General features: G+C 23.0%; 2 protein-coding genes and 1 long non-coding RNA gene across 4 annotated transcripts in view; 1 reads left to right on the forward strand and 2 right to left on the reverse strand.

Annotated features, from left to right (window-relative positions):
- Window positions 1-22,650, forward strand: part of LOC122506823 (proline hydroxylase buaE-like) — a 34,467-nt gene extending 11,817 nt beyond the window's left edge. The window contains exons 2-6 of the mRNA XM_043619169.1: window positions 15,440-15,555; window positions 17,507-17,622; window positions 19,329-19,479; window positions 19,752-19,934; window positions 22,174-22,650. Coding sequence (XP_043475104.1) covers window positions 15,440-15,555; window positions 17,507-17,622; window positions 19,329-19,479; window positions 19,752-19,934; window positions 22,174-22,530 — 923 coding nt within the window. The 3' untranslated portion in view covers window positions 22,531-22,650. The remainder of the gene's footprint in view (window positions 1-15,439; window positions 15,556-17,506; window positions 17,623-19,328; window positions 19,480-19,751; window positions 19,935-22,173) is intronic.
- On the reverse strand, window positions 15,563-22,283 carry LOC122506827. The gene is made up of 3 exons (XR_006302040.1): window positions 22,153-22,283; window positions 19,931-20,050; window positions 15,563-15,704 (listed from the first exon to the last, which is right to left on the reverse strand). It is a non-coding gene; the product is annotated as an uncharacterized LOC122506827 (long non-coding RNA).
- A 69-nt stretch (window positions 22,651-22,719) lies between the features above and the next one.
- LOC122506818 (translation initiation factor IF-2, mitochondrial) overlaps window positions 22,720-27,799 on the reverse strand; it is a 136,708-nt gene continuing 131,628 nt past the window's right edge. The window contains exons 9-16 of one of the 2 annotated variants that reach the window (XM_043619162.1): window positions 26,961-27,187; window positions 26,495-26,765; window positions 26,025-26,278; window positions 24,499-24,763; window positions 24,091-24,255; window positions 23,854-23,994; window positions 22,993-23,175; window positions 22,720-22,849 (exon numbers count right to left, since the gene is read on the reverse strand). In XM_043619162.1, the coding sequence (XP_043475097.1) occupies window positions 23,003-23,175; window positions 23,854-23,994; window positions 24,091-24,255; window positions 24,499-24,763; window positions 26,025-26,278; window positions 26,495-26,765; window positions 26,961-27,187 (1,496 nt within the window). In that variant the 3' untranslated portion in view covers window positions 22,720-22,849; window positions 22,993-23,002. Of the gene's footprint in view, window positions 22,850-22,879; window positions 23,176-23,853; window positions 23,995-24,090; window positions 24,256-24,498; window positions 24,764-26,024; window positions 26,279-26,494; window positions 26,766-26,960; window positions 27,188-27,799 lie in introns of those variants that run through there. The other variant, XM_043619161.1, reaches the window with a different exon arrangement.

The following is a 27,799-nucleotide window of genomic DNA, read 5'->3' on the forward strand; positions in this document are numbered from 1 at the left end:
CAGGAAAACAGGTGGCAATACGAAATTACATTCGTTTTATACGTAATTTCGGCAAAATTTTACTCTCCTACTTGATGACGCTTTTCAAATCGGCGCCACATGACGTAGACTTTTGGCGTCTAGACTCATTTTCCAAACAATAACGATAATCAAGACTTTTGAAAATTAACTTCCCATTTTTCTAATCACATAATCAGTCACCTCTTGCAATTACCAGACAATGTATAACGTCATCATGACATTAATTTCTTATTCAAAATACAAGAGATACTCGAAAGAAAAATTATTCTCCAGAAAGAATATTTCTTTTTTTATGAACAAGTGAAAAAATTAATCCTTTAAAGACAAAATTTCCAAATTCAGTCGTAAAAGATAAAAAATAATTTTTTGGATAATTATTTTTTATAGAAATTAATTTTACAATTTTTCTATTTCAAGAGCATGGGTGAGAGAAAATAGATTTGAGAATTAAAAATTTAGAAATTATTCCCAAGAGATAATATTAATAGAAAATTTTTTTATTTTTCCCTAATCAAAAGGTTAAAAGCGATTACTAATTCAGAATTAAAATAAAATATATATACCTATACGCCTCCTAATAGTCCGATGGCGCTCTCTGCGCAAAATGAAGTCTGTCTGGTTCTTTAATCACCGAGGGAATTTTATTTTCTAGCAATAACCGGTTATTACTGGAAACCTCATGATTTTCTTGCATTTATTATAAATAAAAATATTTAATTATCCCCCATAAAAAGAAGGACAGATGGAATATTTTCAGAAAAAAAAATAATATACAAAAAAAAACATTTCCGTCTCTTGTCTCATCCGAAAAACTATAGTTTTTCGAATAAAACAAGAGACGGAAATGTTATGCAAAAAGTTATACAAAAAAATTGAAATAAATAAATATAGAAATTTTTCTATAAAATTGAAATACGTTGAAAATGATAGTAACTTAAAAGTTAAAAATCGTATATTCGGAAGGATTCTGGCGGAATGCCAGGGGCAACTTCGCCAATTCAATCTAATTTGTTGCTGAGTGAAAGAGACGAGGGAGAAAAGAAAGAAGAAGAAGAAGAAGAAGAATTAATGAGAAAGGGGTTTTAAATTATTGTCCTCTCTTTGGCACAAAGTGTTTTATAGATATTTCACGCCATGGACGTTTGGAAAATTATTTCAACCTTCGCTCTTTTTCTCTTGTTGTAAAATAAAAAAGATTAAATATCGTTTTTGAAAGAAAATTCATTTGCAATTCAAATTCAATTTCCTAAATCCATTGTTAAATTTTCAAATCGTTGAAAAAAAATTCCTCAAGAGGAGAAATTCAATTTCATAAAAGAAATTTCCAAAATCGATTCTCAAATAAATTTTCAAAAATTTTCTATTGAAGAAAAAATACCTTGAGAGAAGGAATTGAAAATCAATTTCGAAAATCCATTCTTGAATTTTCAAATCGTTGAAAAAATGCCTTGAAAAGAGAAATTAAACTTTAAAAGTTCAATTTTCTTGAAGAAAATAAAATGAAGTTGATATTGATATTAAAAATTCAATATTTGAATTCTAATAAAAATGAAAGAGACGCAAATTCGTCAAAATTAATCGAAAGACATTGGTCCGAGGTCAAGAAGACGTCATTGCGATTCGCACGATACGTGCTTAAAGTTTCAATGAAAAAAAAAATATATTCTATTCCTGAGTTTCCGCTCTTTTTTTCTCTCTTTCGCTCCTGAATGTTCAGAAATAAAAAATTATCTTTTTCGTCGCAGCGCGTACTGTAAAAACATAAAATTTCCGAATGAGACTAACTTTAAATTTGTGAAGACAAGACCGTCTCTGTCTCTCTTTTAAAGAAAAAGAAAAGTTTTTTTCACAGAAATAAGAAAGTAGGAAAGAAAAATTACTGCTTCGTAAAAAACTGAAAAAAAGAAAAGTTTTCCGTTTCGAAGAAAAGAAAAACTTCCCTCCTGTTTATAAAAAAAGAAAATTTAAAACCTCGGTTAAAAACTTACCAAAAAGTTCCATTTTTGTTGTTGCAAAAATCGATATTTTTCTTCATTGGCAGTTTTATCTCTTTTTTCTTCTCTCTTCATCTCGTTGATTTTTCATCTCCTTATCTTCAATTTTTAATATCACCTAAAAATCGTAAAAATCAAATTAGTCGCTAAATTACCATCTATATTCAGTTAATAAATTCTCTACTTTTAATTTTCAATTTCTAAATTACTTTGATTTCAAAAATTGTCTTCTTAAAAGCAATTTAATTTAAATTTAAAAGAAACTTTCACTTATAATGAAGTAAATAAAGTGAATGAAATAAAATACAAAATAATTTTGGAAATTAAGTTTCTAACTATTTTTCAAATAAACGTGTTTGTTAATAATTGTAATTTGATTTGAAACATTTGATTATTGAATTTTATTAAAATTTCATTTATTTTCAGAAAATAATTAAATACTTCTCTGAACTTTATTACTACAATTTTTAAACTTAATTGAATTCAAAGGAATTTTATTATATTAAAAATAATTTGATTCTTTCAAAGAATTTCTTTAATTTTTCCAACATAGGTAATCGATTTTTTTAATAATTGTTAAAATTTTTGTATATCCTATAATTGAATTTTATTTAACAATTTTCTTACAGTTTTCGTAAACAATTAAATTCCTTTAAGGAATTTCTTTAAGTTTTTTGAAAAAACTTAAAAATAAAATTTTATTTTTAAAATAATTTTAATTGAAAATTTATTTATTGAATTTCATTAAAATTTTTTGGGGAATTATTTGAATTATTTCCAGAATTTAATAACAAAATTTTTGAAAATAACTGAATTGTTTCTAGAAATTTTGTAAAAATTGCTCTGAAAATAATTAAATTCATGCGAAGAAATTTATTATTTCTGAAAAAAATTGAATTCTTATAAAAAAATTTTATCAAAACTTTTGGGAATATAATATTGAATTCCTTAAAAAAAAATGTATTGCAATTTTTAAAAATAATTCAATTCTTTGGAGAAATTTTATTCAAATTGTATTGGAAATAATTGAATTCCTGCGAAGAATTTTAATATTTATAAAAATAATTGAATTCTTCCTAAAAATTTGACATTTTACTAAAATTTTTGAAAATAATTAAATTTCTGCGAAGAATTTTGATATTTATGAGAATAATTGAATTTCTACCAAGAATTTTATTATTTATGTAAATAATTGAATTTCTGACAAGAATTTAATTGGAATTTTTGAAAATAATTGAATTCCTCTGAAGAATTTTATTGTTTATGAAAATAATTGAACTCTTTTAAGACATTTAACAAAAATTTTTGAAAATAATTGAATTTTTACGAAGAATTTTATTAATTAAAAAAATTTGAATTTCTGCCAAGAATTTTATTGGAATTTTTGAAAATAATTGAATTTCTCTGAAGAATTTTATTATTTATGAAAATAATTCAATTCTTGTGTAGAATTCTATTAAAATTTTTTAAAATAATTTAATTTCTGCGATGAATTTTGTTATTTATGAAAATAATTGAATTTCTACAAAGAATTTTATTATTTATGAAACTAATTGAATTCTTGCAAAGAATTTTATTGGAATTTTTGAAAATAATTGAATTTCTGTAAATTTCATTATTTATGAAAATAATAGAATTTCTGCGAGGAATTTTATTATTTCCGAAAATAATTGAATTCTTGCGAAAAATTTTATTATTTTTAAGAATAATTGAATTCTTGCGTAGAATTTTATGAAAATTTTTGAAAATGATAATCTGTAATAATTATGTACTCAACAAGTGAATTTTTTCAATTCTGAAACTGAAATTATTCAAAAATTGAAGTTGATTCTTGAAAATAAAAAATTTTGTTGGTAATCTGCTTGATAATAAATTGAATACCGCGTTTTGCGCGCATAACATTTGGTAGTAATAGTATTAAAAAATAATAGTAATAAATAATAGCAATTAAATAAAAAAACAAATTAATCCCATAATTAGATAAAAAAAATTAATTTGGTTTATAAATATATTACTCGAGCTTTTGGAATTAATTGTCAAATCCGTTAATTTTCTATTAGTTATAAATGATTATAATATAAATATTATGAATTTACTGAGTTGTAACTGGAATTTTATTCTGTCTCTCTCTCTCTCTCTTTCTCTCTGTGTAGGCTGACAGGAAATGCCTCCTTTTGCTCATATTCTTCTTTTTTTCTCTGTGTCCCATTTTTTTTTCTTTGCTCTCCATTCAGTGTAGAATTATTTTTCGTGGACGAAGTGCACCGACACACCAACAATTTATCGAGTGCACATGCAAAATGTATGTGGGTTTATTTTTTGCGTCATCATTCGTCATCGTACAGTGTCCAACATTATTGCACGCATTGCTGATCTGGCAGCACGTGTCATATCTCTCGTGTGGGTATCTAGACATAGAAAAAGATTTGCTTACTCATTTCACTCTCTTTCTTTTTTGTTTATTTGTTTGTTTGTTTTTTTTTCGGCCAACTCGAAGTACTACATTTTTTCATGAATTGCCCCCACAGTATAAATACCATGAGTATTTCAAGAGAACTGCAATTTTTTTTCTTTGCTTTTAGACGAGAATATTTTTTTGAAATTATTCTCTCTATGCAAAAAGAAACACACAGTTCAAAAAAATATTTAGTAAATTTATATTTTTTTCACAATATTTAATGCTTGAATATTCAAAGTGGGAAAAATTTCGTAATAAATGATTCACGTCCGATTTTTTTCTTTATCTCGATTTTCTTTCTACGACGGAAAATATCCGATTATTTACAATTCTAAAAAATATTATTGCGAAGGAGAAGAAATATTGTCTTTTTGTGGTTTTTGCGAGTGATAAAAAAAATATCTCTAGTCTTGTGTGCGTTTATCTAGAAACTAGTTATTTTTCTTTTTTTTAAATTAATTCAAGATCCTTTTCGCGATAATGCACATGAATTGATAATTAGACGTAACGTGCGAAACGATTGTCATTATATTGCCACGACTTTGGAATTCCCTGAATTTATCGAGTTTTTTTTTCAAAAATTCGTTTTCGGAGAATTTTTTTTCCTCTTAGTGAAAAAGAAAATTAAAAAAAATTGAGTGTCTTTATTTACGATTATCTCTTTTTTCATCCTAAGCGGTTTTTTTTAACGCGCAGCTTTTAAAGACTCACAGAGAGTCGAGAGTTTCAGGTTTCCTTTTTATAAAAAGGTCATTGCCCGAAATTTCGGCACTTACAATTTCCGCATTTATTTTTCCCGAAAAAAATAATTAAGAATCGAAAATTTATTTTCTTTGTTATTGACAGTGAATTTTTTTTTGAAACTACAATGAAAAAAATTGATTTATTTTATTAATATTGAAAATCAAGTGTGAGTTTGGTTAACCGACTTTCAAAACGCGAGCAGGAAATGCCTTATCGCGCCTGACACACATGAAACGGGTTTATAAACGTCTCTCCTTATCTTCATTTTTTTTTAAATAAATTTAATTTTTACGCGAATAAATATTGTTTACGTAAAATGATTAAATTTTTTTCCCCTCCAAAAATAATATATTCGCGAAACCGAAACTACTTTTTTCAAATTCTTTTTTTCACCGACCAATTTTTAGATTATGAAACAGTTTTGAATTCTTCGAGATATTTGAGTATTGATAAATTTCTTATTCTTTTCGGCACTTTTGTTTTCTTTTTTTCTTTTCTTTTTCTTTTCGGTATGAAAAAAAGACATATAAATTAACGATTCATATATCTCAGACCTTCTTGAGAGATATCCTTGAACTCTCTTTTCAAGTGATGGACAAAAAAAAAGAGACACCTGGACTTTGACTTGTGATATATGTTTTCTTTCAAATTTCTCTTCAAACTTTCATTTCACTCGTGTGAGATAGTCGAAAAAAGTGCTTTTTTAAAATTATTTTCTTGATTATCACGTTTTTTCTGATAAAACACGTTAATTTCTTTGTTTTAAAGTTGGCAAATATTTTTTCTGCAAAAGAAAATTTAAACAGTCATTAATTTTTATTCACAAGAGTAAATTATTAATTGATTTTTTATCGTTTTTAAATTAAAGAAATTCTTTTTTTTTTCCAAATTTAGGATTTTTTCTAAATCAGAGAAACTTTTTTCAAATTTAGAATTTTTTTAATATCAAAGAATATTTTTTCAAATTTAGAAGTTTTTTTTAATCAAAGAAATACTTCTTTTCAATTTAAAATCCTTTTAAAATCAAAGAAATACTTTTTTTCAATTTAAAATCTTCTTTGAATATCAAAGAATATTTTTTCAAATTCAGAAGTGATTTTAAATCATAGAAATATATTTTTTTCAATTTAAAATCTTTCTAAATCAAAGAAATTCTTTTTTTTCTTCAAATTTTTGGATTTTTTCTAAATCAAAGAAACTCTTTTTTTAAAACTTACAATTTTGTAATATTAAAGAATATTTTTTTTAATTCAAATCTTTAGAATCAAAGAAAAACTTTTTTCCAAGTTTAGGATTTTTTCTAAATTAAAGAAACTCTTTTTTTAAGATATAGAAGTTTTTTTAAATAAAAGAAATATTTTTTTTCAATTAAAATTTTATTATTTAGAATCAATGAAACTCTTTTTTTTCGAATTTCGAAGTTTCTTTAAATCAAAGAAATATTTTTGTCTATTAAAAATCTTTCTAAATCAAAGAAATTATTTTTTTCCAAATTTAATTTTTATTTTTAATCAAAAAAATTAATTTTTTTAATTATAATTTTATTTTGAATCAAAGAAATTTTTTTTACCATATTTAGGATTTTTTCTAAATCAAAGAAACTCTCTTTTTCAAATTTCAAAATTTTTTTAAATCAAAGAAATTTAAATTCTTTCTAAATCAAAGAAATTATTTTTTTCCAAATTTAGATTTTGTTTTTAGTGAAAAAAATATTTTTTTTAATTAAAATTTTGTTTAAATAAAAAAAAATTCTTCTGTTCCAAATTTAGGATTTTTTTAGGCCATAAAAAAATTTTCTTTCAGTTTAAAATCTTTTTAAATAAAGAAAATCATTTTTTTCAAATTTAAGATTTTTTTTTAAATCAAAGAAATTTTTTTTCAAATTTAGAATGTTTTTTCAATATCAAAGAATATTTTTTCAAATTCAGAAGTGTTTTTAAATCGAAGAAATATATTTTTTTCAATTTAAAATCTTTCTAAATCAAAGAAATTAATTTTTTCCAAATTCAGAATTTTTTTTCAAATCAGAGAAATATTTTTTTACAAATTTAGATTTCTCTTTAAATCAAAGAAATATTTTTTTCCAAATTTAGATTTTTCTTCATATCAAATTAAATTTTACGAATTTTTTTTTATGTAATTAAATTAATGAATCTACTTCTCGTGAAGTAGTGTATAAAATCAATGATTAGATTCGGAAAAAAATGTTATCTCAACGCTTTTACTGGAAACAAAACATCGTATGTGAATAATACGTAAAAGATTATTTTCAATTCATTCATTTTCTATTGGTATTATCTAATTTTCCCTATATATAAGTGTGTATAAAATCGCATTTGGCAATTCGATCCGCTTATAATCAACTCTTCTTTCTGGAGATCATTTTTCTGATATCTCATTACAATTATTTATCAGACTTCGTTCTAGATTTCAATTTAAAAATCGAGATAAGAAAAAATATTTTGGCTTCTCTACGTCACTTCGTATTACCGGCAGATTTTTTTTTCTAAATTGAGAAAAATTTCCCATTTCAATAACAAAACGAATTTACGTAAATTTTTAAAGAAAAAAAAGTCAGAAGGGAAAATTAATTTTAAATTCTTTTTTCCTTAATTGTAGCCTTGAAATTAATTTCCCTCTAGAGTTTTAAAGATTTTCTCTTAAAACTTTTCTTTCCTCTCTCTTTTTTTTTTAAATTTCGCTATTTATCCTTAATTTCCCAAGTCTTTAAAAATTTAATTCGTGATTTTTTTTCGGTTTATTTTGCTTTAATTCCTGCTTTAAATCAAAAAACCGAAATTTATGCAACAGTTTATTTATTAGTATATATCTTTTGATCTTGAATGTATGTACTTCCGTTGATCGTAAATTCAAAGGCGTGATTGTTAAAGCATTTTTTTTCCGATTGGAACCCGAGAGTTGAAAAATTATGTGTGTCACGGAATTCCGCTATTGTGAAAACACGTGTTCAGTCGCGGACGTATATTGCATGATAATTTCGCAGAATTTAAAAGTTGATCGAAAATTTTCTATTCTAATTGTACGAAAAAATTTTTTTTTCCGAAAAAACAAAACCAAACGAAAAGGTAATTAATTAAAAAAAAAATTTTTTAGTCAGAATTCAAATTTTAAAAAAATTTATTCTATTTTTAATTTAAATTTTCCAGTCAGAAAAAATAAATTTTTTCCACCTTTCTGATAAATTCTGATAAAATTGCTCTATATTCTAATAAAAATTATTTCCGAGGAAAAAAAAGAACTGTAAATAAATTCACGAACAGTTTATTGCTACAATTAGGCAATAAGAATGATTCACGTGAGTAGGAGTTCTTTTTTTGATTGATGATAAACGTTGTGGAATTAATGATTTTGACAACCGTAAAACGTCATTGGCTTTTACAACAAATCGGAAAGAAAATTAAATTCAAACTCAATTCAAAGAGAATGAAGAAAAAACGAGTTCTACGACTTATTAAAATTCTCCCTAGTAAAAAATTATTGAAATTAATGTCGACCTTGCGATCAAATTTGTAGAATGTTGATTAAAAACAATTAAAAATTATTCTACGTTCGCATCTTATTTTGTGTCTATTAAAAGAATTAAGAACTCGTGATTCTATTTTATTACATATTGAATTCATAATTTCAGGAAATTAAAATACATTCGATTCACAAATTAACGAAATTGAAATAATTTTTATTAAATATTTTCAAATTAAAATTAAATTTAAATTTCAGTTTCATTGAAAGTATTTGGAAATTTTAATTCCTAATGGACAAATAAATAACAATAAGTATTCAAATATTTATTAACCAAAAAATTAATTAAATTTGGCAAATTTAATTTTTTTTTTAAGAATTGTTTTGAATTATTTATTAAATATTTTAATTTCGTTTACTTAAGAAATTAAATTATTTATAATTAATTTTAAATATGGCCAATTTCGTATCTAATAAAATCTCGCCATTAAAATCGAGGACAATCTATTACGGAACTAATTGAAATAATTACGTTTTGTTTCAAAAATGGTAATGAAACAAAGAATTAATTTCAAGTTGGAGAAGAAAAAATAAAAATCAAGATCATTTTGAAAATTTTCGAAAAAAATTTTCTTAACTTATAGAAAAGGAATTTTTTTTCCAAAGTGTTTTGGCTTTAGCGAAGCACACTTGAATTTGATTCAATCACTTTCATTCACAAAAGAGAAAGAGTTCCCCGATGGGTCCGAAAATAAATGTTGTAATTTGCAATTCAGACCGATGAGTAATCCTAGACTCGCGAAATAGCACAAATGAAGAGAGTGGGATGTTGAATTGAAGAAAGTGGAGGGAGAGTAGGTCAAAACTCTTCGTAGAGGATTGAATTACAATTATTGGATTTTTTCTCCAAAAATTCATTTTCAATTTTGATGACCCAGCAACGAATTACAAGGAGAAGAAAAATTAGGCGAAACTGAAACAAATCGAGAATATAGAATTAGAATGGAAAACATTTTCTTTCTAAATTTAAAACTAAATTTTTTGCCAATTTTAACGTTGTAATGAAATTCTATCGATCTTGTTTCTCAATATTATTTTAAGTCTATTCGGCATACAATCTACTTTTCTATTTTGTAATCAACGCATCTTAATTGTATTTTTATTTTGGGTTCAAAGCACTTGAAAGAATTCGAGTCATTTCAATTTATCTTCATTTACTTTTTTTCGAAAATTTCCGAATAATTCCAAGGAAAAAACAAAAAAAAGCAAAAATAAATAAAGTAAAAATAAAATTGAAAAAAAAAATCTAGAATAAAAAAAATTTTCAGCAATTATATATTTTACATTTCGAATCGAAATGTAAAATATATAATTGCTGAAAATTTTTTTTATTCTGGATTTTTATTTTATTTTCAATTAATTTTCAAATTCATAGTGAGAAAAAAATTTATAATCGAGAACAATTTCTAATGAAAAAAAAATCGGTTTCTTCAAATTATGTCGAGTGTGATCGAAGAATGTGTTTGTATACAAAAAAAATACGAGTTTATGAGAGAGTTCATCAACAAAAAGTCTTTTGTCATTAAAATACCTTGTTCTTGTAGTGACACTTCTGTCATAGAAATGACTTCTACTATCGCGCAACAATAATAGTCGAGAATGCTTGGCGTTCTTTTAAATGACGTCAAAATTTCGCCATCAAAAAGAAGTTGAAGGCTCTTTTAATAAAGAAACATAAATAATTTACATAGGTTTAAATTAAAAAAAGATCATAAAAATTAAAAATTGGTAAAAATTTTTATCTTAAAGAAAAATAAATAATTCACAAAGGAAAAAAAATTGTCAATCGTTATTTCAAATCGAATTTTTAATCGTAAAAAATGGTCCATCGTCAGAATTTTTAAACGTCAAAAAAAATAATTTACATAGGAAGAAAAATGAATGAAAAAAATTTTTAATTGAAAAAAAATCAAATACCTAACTTACACAATTTTAATAAAAACGTTTGAATAATTTACACAGAAGTAGAAAAAAAATTGGAATAATTTACATAGGTTTGAAAGAAATTCCAAATAAAAATTATTTTAATAATCTTCAGTCACATTAAAAGCAATTTTAAATTAATTTAATATATAATCAATTCCAGGAAGTAGAGATTTCAAAACAATTATTCTATTATTCTTTAACTTTGAATTCTATTTGTAAATATAAAATTTTTTTCTCCCTCATTATATATATCGAGTCCGAGTAATTCAAAACAAAAATTTCATAATAATTCGCTTCACGTGGTAAATATTCCTCGACAAAACAAGAAAATTGTTTTGTTCCGATTTTTATTACAAAACAATTTTGTATTACTTAACATAATTTTTGAAGAAACTTATTTTTATTATAGAAGTAAATAAAAAAATATAGAAATAAAAAATAATAAAAAAATAAATAAAAAGAAAAGAGAAAAAAGTAAGTAAAAAATAGAAAAAATAGACAAAATGAATAGAAAAATAGAAAAATAGAAAAAATAAATAGAAAAATAAATATAAATAAAATAAAAAATTTAATGGAAAAGAAACATCTTGAAAATATTGAATTTAATTTCAATGGTGAAAAACGACAAAAAGAAAAAGAAGAAGAAGAAGAAGATGTAAAATGTCGAGGAAAATGAGACGAATTTCAATTTGTAGAAGTAATTGTTCGGAGTTAATTAAAAAAAATCAAACGGCCTTTAGGCTATTGAATTAAAGATCCCATTTGGCCACTCGCCTCGAGGACAAATACAAAGATGACTGATTTCACAATGAGGTTGCGCGGAAGAGAAAAGAGAACACGATACAACAAAAATAGCAAACAAAGAAGGAAGCAAAAGGAAAAATTCACAAACGTGTTAAAATGACATAAGCAAACACTTCCGTAAATCGAGGCGAAAAAAAGAAAAAAACTACCGCCTTACAATATTTGTTCCATAATCTTTTCTTTATTCAGAAAATATAAAAAAAAAATTTTTTTTCCACAGTGAAAAATTGTGAAAAAAATAATTTTTTTGGTAATTTAATTGTAAAAAAATAATTTTTATATAATTTAATTGTAAAAAATTAAATTGTCCATTAAAATAAATTTTTAATTTAAAAATTAATTTCCAAGATTCAATTAATTCAAATTCCCAAAGTTAAATGTAAAAAAATTAAATTGTCCAGAAAAGAAGTTTTTTCAGTGAAAATTTTATTTTCAGAACGTAATTTAATTAGATTCTAAAAATTAATTATTGTAAAAAATTAAATTGTTCAAAAAAGTATTTATTAAATTTAAAATACAATTTTGAGGATATAATTAAATTATAACCTGAAAATTGAATTTCAAAATTAGAACAAATCATCGAAATTAAATTTTAAATTATAAAAAATACGTTTTTTGACAATTTACTTTTCTTAAAATTTATTTTCAAGGATTGAATTAAATTAAATTCTTAAAATTAATTGTAAAAAAAATTAAATTTTCCAAAAGAGAATTTTTTTTATTACAAATTTCATTTTCAGAATGTAATTTAATTAGATCCTGAAAATTAATTATTGTAAAAAATTAAATTGTCCATAAAAGTATTTTTTAAATTTAAAATACAATTTTGAGGATATAATTAAATTAAACCTGAAAATTGAATTTCAAAATTAGAACAAATCATCAAAATTAAATTTTAAATTATAAAAAATACGTTTTTGGACAATTTACTTTTCTTAAAATTTATTTTCAAGGATTGAATTAAATCAAATTCTCAAAATTAATTGTAAAAAAAATTAAATTGTCCAAAAGAGAATTTTTTTGATTACAAACTTTATTTTCAGGACTTAATTTAATTAGATCCTTAAAATTAATTATTGTAAAAAATTTAATTGTCCAAAAAAGTATTTTTTTAAAATTTAGTTTACAGGACTCAATTTAATTTAAATTCAATTTTGAGTCTTGAATTTAATTTAAATTCAATTTTGAGTCTTGAATTTAATTTAAATTCAATTAAGAAATTTAATTCCTCTTGAAATATATTTTTGAAAATAGTTCTGAAACTATTTTTCAAAATAAAAGATTTATATTTTTGAAAGAAAAAAAAAATAATAGAAGATAAAAATTCTGTTTTAAATTGCAGCAAAATTGTAGGAAGTATAATGTTTAAAAAGCGAAAAAGTTTGAAGTTTAAAATAATCGTATTACTCGTTTGATTTAATATAGGAGCATATATATTCTAACAGCAGTCTATTATTATCGAATCGCGTTCATATACGTATAGTAAATGTTTCTATTCAAGAACGAATCTCGTCCTACGCATATCTGTCTACTCGGTGTCTAGCATGAGCCTATCTGTGCCACTATAACTATAAATATACATATACACTCCTCTCCAATTTAGTACAAAAATCTCAATTTTCCTGAACTGAAATCTCAGTTTCGAACAATGTTTTATTTTTCAATTTTTCCAAAAGTCATCAATATTTTTTTTTTTTAATTTTTCTTTTTAAACAAAATTGCAAAAATATGAATTTTTCAAAGCGAAATTATTTTCCAAAAGAAGATTTATTTCAAAATAAAAATATTCTCCAATAGGAATCAAGTATTTTTTCAAAATAAAAATATTTTCCAAAAGAAAGTATTTTTCAGAGTAAAAAGATTTCCCAAAAACGCAAAATATTTTTCAGAATAAAAATATTTCATAAACGATCGCTTTATTCACTTCGTATTTTTATTTTCTTGTAATTTTTCTTTTTAAATCTTATGAATTTTAAAATCAATTCTAATGCGACGATTTATTTTTATTATTTGGCTTTTAATTATAATTTTGAATCTAAAATTATTCGGAAATTGAAGTTAATATTTAAAAAGCGACGTTTCATTTTTATTATTTGGCTTTTAATTAATTTCGAATTTAAAATTATTCGGAAATTGAAGTTTATATTTAAAAACAAGAACTTCTCTTTTATACAAATTACAAAATGTATTATTTATTTATTTATTTATTTATAATAATAAAAAATTGAACACAGCGTTTTGGGCGAAACCGAAATAATTTTGAAAAGAATGTTTATTTTAGTATAGAGACTATTTTCCAAAAAGAATAGGTCAGTCATTTTTCAAATTGTGTAATCTAATCACTTTCCGTCAGCTGGAAATCAAAAATGAATCATCGTCGGTCTAGATTAAGAATAATTTTTTTTTCAAGAAAATCGATTCCGAATAATCCGTTAAAAATGAATAATATTTCGAAATTTATTTTTAAAAAATATTGTTAATATACACATTTGTTTTGAAAAATGTCTAGAAATCAGATTAAATATGCAAATGCCAAGAAACTCTAGGATCTAAAAAGTTTGAATAATGAGTTGAAAAAATAAATTCAAATTGAATTAAATTAGAAAATATTCCTTCATCTAAATTTTTAATTTATCAACTTTATATCTAATAATCATAACCAGAAGTTTTATTAGTTGATAAACGATTTTGTTTCTCTATTTATAAGAAGAAAAAAAATAAGAAAAAAAGAGAAAAAATAAGAAAAAAAAACAAGATAATTTATTATAAGACAATTTTTTTTTGTCTAAAATAAATATTCTGTTAGTTAAACAATATTTGACAGTGAAGAAATTTTATTCGTATTGATAAGAAATCAAGGAGATAACATTTTTATTTGTGACGGATACCCACGATCGGAGCATTGTCATGAAATGACAATACGATTTTTCTGTAATAAATTATCCGTGACTTATTTTTTTCTTTCAAAAGCTATCAATAAATTCGTCACTATGACAGATAATAAATAATTCACGCTGACGTGAAAAAAAATTTAGAAACTTCTCCTATAGGTAAACAATTAGTACCTATGTTATTTTTTTATCTCAGAAGAAAAATATTGTAGTTTCTATTATCATGCAATAGTTTTCTTTCTTGCGAAAAAAATTTTCGAACTGAACTTCTTTAAAAATTCCCTCTTGGAAAATAATTTCAGTGTTAAAATTCCTTTTTTCTAAATTCTGTCTTTCCTGAAAAATTCTTTCCCCTCTTTGAAAAAAATTCATTTTTTCAGGGATAACACAAAAATTTAATTCTCATTTTTCCTAATTTCCAGATAAAATTTTTACTTTCCTTTAATTTTACAAAATTTTTCATTTTCAAACCTCAATTTCAATTTTTGAATAAATTTTGATTCAATATTTAAAAAAATTTACTTATTAACTAATTAACTAGTTTTTTTTTTTAATAAATTCCGATTCAATATTTAAAAAAATTCACTTATTAACTAATTAAATAGTTAATCATTATTATTTTCAAAAACTTGAATGAAATTTTTGGCAAGAATTCAATTATTTGCAAAACTTTGAATGAAATTCTTCGAAATAATTAAATTAATTTAGCAAATTTGCTATTTGTGGTAATCCTTTTTTTGAATTAAATTTTAATTTATTAATTTAGCAAATTTACTAATTGCTATTTGTGGTAACCGTGTCTTTGAATTAAATTTTAATTTATTAATTTAGCAAATTTGCCAATTGCCATTTATGGTAACCCTCTTTTTTAATTAAATTTTAATTCATTAATTTAGCAAATTTCCGAAATTGCTATTTGACTTTTTCGAAAAATTAATGAAAATCAAATTCAAAAAAAGGGGATTTTTTTCTAAAAGAAATCCATTCCAATGATTAAACATTTTATAAAGAAGACAAAATGCATGTTAACTTACCTCTTTCTCTTTTCTTTTCTCTTTCAGGAACGGAAAGGTGTCCTCAGAAAGCAGTAGTGAAGCAGGTTGGCTCGAAGCTGGTACAGGCACTTTCTGAAAAGGGACTGGCCCTTCTTGTGAACCATGGAATTCCTGACTGCAAGGTAACCACTTGAATACTTAAAAGTCGCATTGTATATATTCCTTTAAATTTTTCAATCCCATTCTCCTCAATTTTTATCTATTCCTCTACAAAAATTCATCCGATTTCATCAAATTTCTTCCAATTTCCTCATCTTTTGTTTTTCCTTTCCTGCAAAATGGAAAAAAATATTAGTTTTCTGTCTCAAAAAAAAGAGAAAAAAAGAGAAATTAAAATAGGAATTAAAACAGTTTGCAATTGCAATTAGTGGAAAGTTTTTGAATAAATTTCTTTGAATATAGAAAAATGTTGTCAAATAGTTGACAATATTTTTTTATAAATGTGTTAGAAAAATAAATGCCTATAATTTGAGTGACTGATAAGGGAATAATATGACATTTTGTGAAGACTGTGGCGGATCTTCGAGAATTTCAAGGACTTGACGATAACAACTCTAGGTTGAACGATAACCTTGCATATACAATTTATAATCGTTATCACAACACGAGGTAACGTAATGACACTAGCGCTCTTGTCAGACACTTTTCCAAAGATAATTGAAATACAGGTCTCTTGTTTTTATTTCGAAATTCGTCAGAAGCATTCAATTTTGCTTTCGAATCAAAAATAATGTTTCAATGAATCGAGAATAAAGGGAAAATTCCCCCCAGAAAACGAAAAAGTAGAAAATTCAAAACGAGTAAATTTCTAGAAAATATCTATAAATTTATATAGAAAAAATTTATTACCAGAAAAAATTCCATTTGGAAAATATTTTTCTCTATTAAAATTTAATTAATTTATTTTTTTTTTTTGAAAACTGATTCAATATTTCCTTTCGAAAAAATATTTTATTTTGGAAATTTGAATTTCTAAAGAAAGAAAAGTAAATTTTTACTAAATTTAAAGAGAAGAAAAGCTATTTAAATGGGAGAAAATCTATTTCACTAAAGTGAAAATCGATTGTTTATAAATGCAAGTGAATCACTTATCGACTGCGGAAGAAATTCCTATGTTGGCCTATAAAGTCGAGTGAACTTGCAAATTAATAGATAGTTATTTATGATCTACGATGATTGATACTTGCTTTGCTCTCAAAGATAAAACAAACGATTCCTCGAAGAGTGAATTTTGCAAAATTGGACTCTGACGATTTTCCAAATCCAAAGAAAGAAACGGAAATAATTTCAAATAAAGAAAAAGTTGCTTTTTTCAAGACAGCAACATTTTTTCAAAGATAAAATAAAGACGAAAAAAATATAGGAAATAGGAAAAAATAAATAGAAAAGTATCTAAATAAATAAATCAAAAATTAAATAAAAAAATAAATAAAAAATAAGAGAAAAATAAATAAAAAATAAAAGAAAAAATAGAGAATAAATAAAAAAGTAAAAATAAATATAGAAAATAAAAATAAATAAGAAAAAATAAAAGAGAGAAAAATAAGAAAAAAGTAAGTAAAAAAATAGAAAAATGGAAAATAATCAGAAAAATAGCAAAAATAAAAAGAAAAATAGAAAATAGAAGAAAAATAAAAGAATAAAAATAAGAAGAAAGTAAATTAAAAATAAAAATAAAAAATAAATGTGAAAAATAAATAAGAAAATAAAATCCATCGAAGAAAAAAGAATACGAAAAGAAGAGCAAATTTTCAAAAAAGGGGAATTTCGAGAAACTTTTGAGTAATTCACAATTTAGTCAGTAGATAATTTCAAACGTCACAAACTCTTTGTTTTATCGACAAAAGGTTAATAAAAAGAAAAAAAATGATCAATGAATCATTCTTGGTAGAGGAGAAAGCCTTGTCGATTACAAAGAAAGATTCTTCCTTATTTTCATTACCTTCAAAGAAAAATTGAAAAAGTAATAGTCTTCTCCATTAAAAATTTTTTTTTTCATTTCTGTTTTATTAAGTAATTATGAAAGAAAGAATAAAAAATGCAAAATTCTAATTCTATTTCGTTCTTTTTCAGTTGAAAGCTGTTTATCGATCTTTCGATAAATTCTGCGAACTTTCCGAAGAAGATCGAGGAAAATATGAATTTCATCCATGCACATCTCACGGTTACGTGAAACCCGGCGAAGAGAAGTAAGTTGAGAAGAAAAACTTTCGAGATAAGAGAAAAATTTGGGATTAAAATTAAAAATTAAATTCTTTTGAATAATTGTTCCGAAGAATTTATTAAAATTTTAGAATAATTGAGTTTTTCAAAGAATTTTACTATTTACAAAAATAATTGATTTGTTTTGAAGGATTTATTCAAATTTTAGAAAATAATTTAATTCTTTCCAAAAATTTTATTAAAAATTAAAAAATAATTTAATTATTTCGAAAGATTTATTAAAATTTTGAAAAAGAATTGAATTCCTCAAAAGAATTTTATTATTTATAAAGAAAATTGAATTGTTTTGAAGAATTTTGTTAAAATTTTAGAAAATAATTAAATTAATTCTTTTGCAAAATTTTATGAAAAATTGAAAAAAAGAATAATGAAATAATTTCGATACATTCTATTGAAATTGTGTGTAGAATAATTAAATTTCTGCAAAGAATTTTACTATTTATTATAAAAACAATTGAATTCCTCAGAAGAATTTTACTATTTATAAAAATAATTGAATTTTTTCAAAGAATTTTTGAAAATTTTAAAAAAGAATCGAATTTTTTCAAAGAATTTTACTATTTACAAAAACAATTGTATTCTTTCGAGAAATTTTTTTAGAATTCCTGAATAGAATTTTATTATTAACGAAAATTTGTAAAACCTTGCAAATTTTTTTAACGAATTTAAAAATAAAATAAAATAAAAATATATGAGAATAATTGAATTTCTACAAAGAATTTTTTTATTTATGTAAATAATTGAATTTCTGAGAAAAATTTTACTGGAATATTTAAAAATAATTGAATTCTCCTGACGAATTTTTATATTTATGAAAACAATTGAACTTCTGCGAAGAATTTTATAAACAATTTTTTAAAAATTGTATTGATAATAATCAAACTTCTGCAAAAAAATTAATTATTTATGTAAATAATTGAATTATAAATAATTTTCTAAAAAATAGTTGAATTAATTCGAGAAATTTAATTGAAGTTATTTCGAAAATAATTGATTTTCTGTAAAGAATTTTATTAAAATTAATTATATTCAAAATAATTGAATTCATCAGAAGAAATTTATTAATTTTGGAAAATAATTGAATTCTATCAATTTTTTGACGAATATATTAAAAAATTGCATTTAAAGTAATTAAATTTTCATACAGAATTTTTTTTTAAAAAAATTTTTGTAATTGAATTATTTTTGAAGAATTTTAAATTCTTGTTGAAATTGAATTTTATGGAAATATTTAAAAATATTTGAATTGTTTTGAAAATAATTGAATTCCTGCAAAGAATTTTACTAATTTATAAAAATATTTGAATTCTTACGAAGAATTGTACTATTTATAAAAATAATTGAATTGTTTCGAAGGATTTATTAAAAATTTTAGAAAATAATTGAATTTATTTGAAATGTATTAAAATTTTTTTTAATAATTGAATTCTTACGAGGAATTCAATTAAAATTGTTTTGAAAATAATTGAATTCCTGAAAATAGTTTTACTATTTATAAAAATAATTGAATTCTTGCGAAGAATTATATTAAAATTTTTGATAATATAAACAATAATAATTAATTTTGTACTTGAGAAGTGAATTTTTAAAATTTTGATTATGAAATTATTTGAAAATAAAAATAATTATCAGTAATTTTCAATTACTAACGAAGCTATTCAATAATTAACAGATTTTCATCATCAAATGAAATAGAAGTACGTCATTCGTTTAACGTTTGTGGAGAAAATGGTCCACTTCCAGAGGAGGATGTTCCTGGCTTCAATACAGCAGTTCAGGAATTGTCAGGAGACTTTAAACAACTCGCAACAATGCTACTGACCGTACGTTTTTCTTTCCATTTTTCCAAAAGAAAATTTTGACATTACTCAAAAAAGAAAACTTGTCAAATCGTATTCCATATTTTTCTTTTTTCAAAAAAAAGAAAAAAAAAAAATTGAAAAATATCTCAACTCGTTTTTACAAATTTTCTAAAAGTGATATCATTTTTTCAAAAATCCTTCGAAGACAATTTCCCTCAAAAAACAAAAAAAAAAAAACCTATCGAATACGACTTAGAAAAAAGGAAACTAAAAGAGAAATACTCGATCTACAGGCACTGGCAATTGGAATGGAACAGCCTCCTGATTTTCTTTTATCGAAACATTCGCATTTGATGGGTACAGGAAATTGTACCTCCCTTAGGATGCTGTATTATCCGCCGATAGGAGCACCGGAACCTGATATGACAAGATGTGGGTCTCATTGTGATTATGGAACTTTCACTTTACTCACCCAGGTAAGCAACTGGTTTTCATAATGTAAAAATGTCGACAAAAGATTTATGATCTCTTCTTTTTCAAATGGGGAAAACGCTTTTTGCGTAGGTGTCTCTCCATCCACGCATCGTATTACCTGCAAACATATTTATAGTAAAATAATTAAAAAAATATTTCTCGAATGTAAAACTTGTTTTAAAGATTTGTTACTTGTGCATATAGTAGTCCTTGGGAGAATTTTTCAAATGCAATTCTAATCTCGAGATAAAATATAAATAATAAAATTATCTCCATTATTTATGTTTAAATTTCAAGGAAAATTTCTGCAAATTTACACACAAAATTTTATTTTCCCTCTACTTGTAAATAGGATAACAATTATTTTAGTAATTTAAGGAAGAAACATTCTTTATTGAAATTTAATATAAATTCTTTTTCAATTTAATTAGAATCTATATTTTTTTTTATTCCGGTAATCTGTTCGTACTTTGTAGTTAAATATTTGATTTTCTCATATTTTTAATAATTTTTCCTTTTAAATGTTTTATATTTTTAAATTAATATACTGAGAATCATTGCATTTTTGCGAAAAATTTGATAAAAAAATTTGAAAATATGTAATTCAATTTCTTCGAAGAATTTTATCAAAACTTTTGAAAATAATTGAAATCTTTCGAGAAATTGTATTCAAATTGCATTCAATGTAATTCAATTCTTCTGAAAAATTTTATTATTTATAAAAATAATTGAATTTCTGCAAATAAATTTATTATATTTATGAAAATAATGGAATTTTTGCAAAATAAATTTTTTATTTATGAAAATAATGGAATTTTTGCAAAATAAATTTTTTATTTATGAAAATAATTGAATTTTTGCAAATAAACTTTTTATTCATGAAAATAATTGAAATATAAAGAATTTTATCAAGATTTTTAAAAATAATTGAAACCCTGCAAATTTTTTTCGATTAATTTTTAATATTTAATTGAAAATAATTCAATTCTTGTATAGAATTTGATTAAAATTTTTGAAAATGATTGAATTTTTTCTGCAAACAATTTTTTTTAATATTTCTTAGAAATAATTGAATTCAACTGAGAAATTTAATTAAAATTTTTGAAAATAATTGAATTTCTTGAAAGAATTTTATTATTTTTGAAAATAATGGAGTTTTTGTAATACTTTTAATTGAAAATTTTAAAAACAATTGAATTTTATAAAGAATTTCTTTTAACTTTCTGAAATATTTTTTTATAAATAATTGAAATCTTCCCCGAAGTTTATTATACAATTTTTTAAAATAACTGAATTCTTTAGAGAAAATTATTAAAAAAATAATTGAATAATTTAGTGAAAATTTATTAAAATTGATTGAAAAAGAATTGAATTCCTCACAAGAATTTTATTCAAATTTTAGAAAATAATTCAGTTCTTTCAAAAAATGTTATTAAAAATTTTTTAAAAAAGAATAATTGAATAATTTTGAGAATCTTTATTGAAATTGCATGTAAAACAATTAAATTTCTGCGAAGAATTTTACTATTTATAAAAATAATTTAATTCATGCGAAATTCTTTCGAAAAATTTATTAAAAATTTTAAAAAATAGTAAAATTCTTTTGTGAAATTTTATTAAAATTGTATGGAAAAGAATTGAATTCCTCAAAAGAATTTTATATTATTTACAAAAATAATTCAATTGTTTTGAAGATTTTTGTTCAAATTTTAGAAAATAATTGAATTCCTCGGCAGAATTTTACTATTTATAAAAATAATTGAAACTTTTTGAAGAATTTTGATTTTGTTTGAAATAATTGAATTCTTTCGTAAAATTTTATTATAAATGTATAATAAAGAAAAAATAATTGAATAATTTCGAGAAATTTTATTAAAATTGTATAATAAAGAAAAAATAATTGAATAATTTCGTGAAATTTTATTAAAATTGTATGGAAAGAATTGAATTCCTTAGAAGAATTTTATTACTTATAAAAATAATTGAATTGTTTTGAAGTATTTTGTTAAAATTTTAGAAAATAATTGACTTCTTTCGAAAAATTTTATTAAAACTGTATGGAAAACAATTGAATTTCTACAAAGAATTTTAATAAAATTTTTTAAAATAAATTAAAAAAATTTTTGAATCTAAAATTATACAAAAATTGAAGTTTCTAATGTATTTTTTAATTTGCAAAATAATAAAGAGGAATGGAAATTCTAAAAAAATGAGACTTACATGAATTTATATAATTTACAGGATAGCGAGGGCGGTCTTGAAATTCAGAGTCCAAGTGGAGAGCGTTGGTCACGCGTTGGCCATTTACCAGGAGCAATTCTTCTCAATACGGGAGAAATTCTCGACAATTGGACAAATGGAGAATTTAAAGCACTTCGTCATCGTGTCATTCTCCCAGAGAATTTTGGCCGTGGACGTCATTCAGTCGCCTTCTTCGTACATCCTGACAATGACGTTGAAATTGAGCCGTTCGATGTAAAAATTCCAAAACCCATACAAGAGCCAGCGCCCTGTAGACTGCAAAAAAAGAAAATTACTGGCGTTCTCACAGCCTATCAACATCTTCAACGTCGATTTCGTGAAACATATGCGTCTTAACACCCCGATCTCATTTGGCAATTCAAATCCATTGGATTCCACTTTTAAAACTTTTTTTTTTCTTTTTTCTAAACGATGATCTGCTTCGAGAGAAACAAAATAAATCGAAGATTTCACGCATTTACGTACGTTTTTGCATTTTAAATCCTTTTTTTCATCTTGAAAAAAATTTTTTTTTTTTATATACGATTTCGCTGAAATTTATTCGAAGAAAAAAATTCTTTCTTTCTTTTTTTTTTGTTCTTTTATACGAGACAATATTTTTCTAGTGACCAAAAAAAGTCATAGGCTTTTTTTCTAATTTGAGAAGTTCAAAGTCCTGCAATAATAAAGAAAAGAAAATTTGTACTTAACGCAATAAAATTTGTTTTTATTTCGAACATTTTCATTTTCCTAATTAAATTAATTTTTAAAAATTCGGAAAATATTCATAATTATATAAATATGTATATTTATATGTACTCGATGACATTTAGAATCCTGGATTCCAATTGGTGTATTGTCGTTCTTGTCGTATTTTATAGGAAACTATTAAATCACCAGGTTGAAAGGCAACTGTCGTGTCATCGAAACGAAGACCACATTCCATGTCCTTTTTTATTGAATCCACCTCTGATTTCAAATGTCTCATGGAAACTATTTTACCTATTAGAATACTTGAAATTAGAATACTTGAAATAATTTCGAAAAAAAAAAATTTGCATTTTTGAGCTTTTTCAAAAAAATTAATTTTACAGAATTGTTAGTTAAAAATATGAAAAATTCAGATTTTCAAAGATTTTAATTTGAAAACTTTTAAAAATTCAATTATAATCGAAAATTTCAACTAAAATCCATTTTTAATCAATTTTTAGAAGAAAATTCTACTAAAAATTTTATTAAATTTTTTGAAAATAATTTAATTTTGGAGAAGAATTTTATTATTTATAAATAAATTTGAAATTTTGTCGAGAATTTTAAAAATTTTTTGAACATAATTGAATTTTTGTGAAGAATTTTATTAATTTTGATAATAATTGAATTTCTCAAATTTCTGCAATTATTTGTATCTAATTTCTCTAAAATTCTCCAAATTATATCGTACAATTTACGAACTTTTCGCCTTTTCTCAATCAAATTACGGATTTTACGGACCTTTTTTTAAAAAAACTGACTTTTACGGACTTCAAGCAAATTTACGGACCTAGTTCGATCCCTGATTAGAATAATAAATATTAATTCATAATATTACTTATTAAACTTGAATAAATTGAGTAATTTTGCAAAATAGATAATTAATAAGTTAAACTAATAAAAAGTAGAAAATTGAAATAAAATACTTACATCTACTTATTACTTCATCGTCTCGAACTATTTTGTACAAACCGGATTTTTTCAATACTCCTTGCGTACATCGACTGCCGGCAACTTTGACCGTTTTCCTTCTTTCATTGATTTCGAATTCTTTTAAAACGGTCGCCTCACCTGTAAAAAAGAAAATTTAATTATTATTTTTTTATTTTAATGAAGATTATTCAAAAAATTGTTCCTCATAATTTATTACAATGAATTTGAACTCACCAAGGGACTCTTCAACGTCGAGCAGCGGAAGTCTATTGCTAATTTCACCCTTTAGATCGTCAACAAGTTTGTAAATTACATTATGTTTTCGAACATCAACTTTCTCCTTATTCAATCGTTCTGCCAAATTTTTCGGAATGTCCGTATTGAAACAGTAGATAATTGCTGTTGATTTAGAATAAATGTTTTTAACAAAATTTCCATTTGAATTATTTAAAAAAATTTTTTATTAGTAATTATTTGACTAATGTTTCTTTGGCGATGAAAATAATTTACTATTCAATTAATTAAATAAAATTTAACATGATTTAATAGTTAAATAATTATATTAAAATATAATTACTAAATTGATAATAATTTTTACTATCGTTAATTAATAATATCAAAATACTGATAATAATTTCGAACCCTTGAAAGTTTTTGCTAAATCAATATCTGATTCAGAGATGGGACCAACTTCGTGCTCGATAATTGACAATGAACATGAATCGTGATTCCTATAAGTTACAAGAACATCCAAAATAGCTTCCACAGAGCCGGCGACATCGCCCTTAATTAAAATATTTAATTTAGGGTGATCGTCTTTTTCTTCTTTCTTTATTTCCACCCCTCGCATAGTTTGTTTGTAGTGGCTTCCGGATTCTCTTTTTTTCTTCAATTGCTCTTTATAAACCTAAAGTTTAAACAAAATTACTTTACTTTTGAAGAATTTTATTATTTATCAAACTTTTTGAATTCTTGAGAAGAATTTTATTAAAATTTTTAAAAACCATAATTAAATTTTTTTGAAGAATTTCTTTGAATTTTTTTTTTTTTTAAATAATGGAGATTTTTAAATAATTTTAATTAAAAATTTTGAAAGTAATTAAATTTTATGAACAATTTCTTTAAAGTTTTTAAATAAATCGTGTTTCTTAATAATTTAAATTAATCCTTTTAATTATTATTGAACTTCATTAAAGTTTTTAGAAAATAATGGAATTTTTAGAATTCAATTACAATTTTCTAAAATAATTTAATTCATTCAAGGAATTTTATTAAAATATAGAAAATAATTAAATTCCTTCGAATAATATAAATACTATAAAAGATTTTTACAATAATTGAATTCTTTCAAAAAATGTCTTTAATTTATTGAATATAATCGATTTTGTTAATAATTGTAATTAATAATTTTACTATTAAAGTTTTATTAAAATTATTGATAATAATTGAATTTTTTCAAAGAATTTTTACTATTTATAAAAATAATAGAATTGTTTCGAAGGATTTAATAGAATTTTATAAAATAATTGAATTTTTCCAAAGATTTTTACTATTCATAAAAATAATTGAATTCCTCAGAAGAATTTTACTATTTATAAAAATAATTGAAACTTTTCGAAGAATTTTGATATTGCTTGAAATAATTGAATTCTTTCGAAAAATTTTATTAAAAATTAATAAAAGAAAAGAATAATTGAATAATTGCGTAAAATTTCATTAAAATTGTATGGAAAGAATTGAATTCCTCAGAAGAAATTTACTATTTATAAAAATAAGTGAATTGTTTTGAAGTATTTTGTTCAGATTTTTTAAAATAATTGACTTTTTTCGAAAAACTTTATTAAAATTGTATGGAAAACAATTGAATTTCTACGAAGAATTTTAGTAAAATTTTTGAAAATAAATTTTTAAAATGATTAACAATAATAATTAATTATGTACTTAATAAGTGATTTTTTTGAATTTTGATTATAAAATTATTCAAAAATTTATATTTGGAAATAAAAAATTTTGTTATTTCCATAATAATAATAATAAATTGAACATTAACTGTAATAATGTTAATAATAATAATTACTAATTAATAATAATTAATTAATAATTTATAACAATTTAGTTTATTAAAAAATAGAAAAAACTGAAAGTTTGAAAAAATAAATAATATTTACAACGAGATGTTCCTGAAGTCTTTTGTCAGATTCCACTCGATGTTCAATAGCCAAATTTTCCATTTTCATTGATTCTCTAAGACGAATAATCTCTTGCGCTTTGCTTTCACTTTCGACCTGAAACATTTCTTCTCCAGCCTCTGGTAAATCTTTCCAACCCATTATTTGAATTGCGTCGGATAATTTAGCTTCTTTTAACTGATTACCCGCGTGATCGTACATTGCTCTCACTTTTGCCATCACTAATCCACAGACTAGAAAAATCGAAAGACAAATTAAAGATAAATTTGAAAAAAAGGAGAAATATTTAATTTAACATTGAAATAAATTATTTAAATTAAAATGAAATTATTTTTGTATTTTAAGTAAAATTGAAATTGAAATTGAAATTAAAGCGAAGATTTAAACATTTTCTAAGAAGGGAGAAATCTATAATTCAATAAATAAAATATTCCAAGTTTAATAAGTACCAATAATTGTTCCTCTCTTTAGAGTTCCTCGCTGAATTAGACAAGTGGCTACCTTCCCCCTTCCAGGATGAGTTGTCGACTCAATTGTAACACCTTCCACTGGACCCTTTGGATCACCCTTAAGATTCATTATCTCCGCTTGAGTAATAATTGCATCTTTTAAAGCGTCTAGATTTGTTTTCTTCAAAGCTGATATATTTACACTTTGTACATCGCCCCCTAGATCTTCGACTATAATTCCATGCTGTGCCAACATACGTTTTGTTCCTTCCTAAACAACAAAAGTAATCATTAATTATTTCGTACAAAAATATGTAAATGTAATAAATAAAAAAACAATAATATATAATATTAATAATAAAAAAACAATAATATATAATGTTAATAATAATAAATAAAATAATAACAATTGAAAATAAGTTCCTAAAGGAATTTTTTGTCCTTTGGTAAAATAAAGTATACGTACTATGTCAGCACTTGGTTTATCAATTTTATTGATAGCGACGATTAGCGGAACATCCGCGTTCCTAATCATTGATATACTCTGGAGTGTCTGTTCCATTACCCCATCATCGGCAGCAACGACGAGAACAACAATGTCCGTTATGTTTGCTCCTCTTGCTCGCATTGTTTTAAATGCCGCATGTCCCGGTGTATCCAGAAAGGTGATTTTTTCACCACTATTTAAGGTAACTAAAATTTTTTATGCAGTCTTAAACAATTTCAATCTTTAAATAAAAATTTAATTTCGAGAATTTTAAAGATTTCAAGATTATATTACCAGGGTGATCACAAGTTTCAGTTTATCAATTTCTCTGATAATTTACTGACATTAAAATTACCTTCCCTGACAAAATTCTTTTTACAAACAGGATCACAATTTCTCAAAAATTTTAATAAGTCTAAAAAGTAAATTTTCATAAACTCTTATTTACTTTGTTCCAAGATAATTGAATCTTAGAAAATTATGATAAAACAATTCTAAGAATTAGTTTTTAAAATATTTTAATGTAATTTTTCGAAAATAATTGAATTTCTTAAAAGAATATTTATATAATTTCAAAAGACTAAATTCATTTTTTTATGTTTACAAATCAAACGTTAATGATCCACAAGTTTTGAACGTTCAAATGAACGAAGTATTATTTATTAATAATATTTTCCTAAATTATTAATTGTAATAAACATTAAAATTCTAAATTTTACATTTAGAAACTATATATAATTAATTTTTTTTTTAAAGTGAAGCAAAATTATTGTGAAATAATTTTTTTTGAAGAAGAAATAAATAAATTTCGTTCATTT

The sequence above is a fragment of the Leptopilina heterotoma genome, unplaced genomic scaffold (genome assembly GCF_015476425.1).
Source record: "Leptopilina heterotoma isolate Lh14 unplaced genomic scaffold, ASM1547642v1 Lhet_44, whole genome shotgun sequence".
Lineage (NCBI taxonomy): Eukaryota > Metazoa > Arthropoda > Insecta > Hymenoptera > Figitidae > Leptopilina > Leptopilina heterotoma.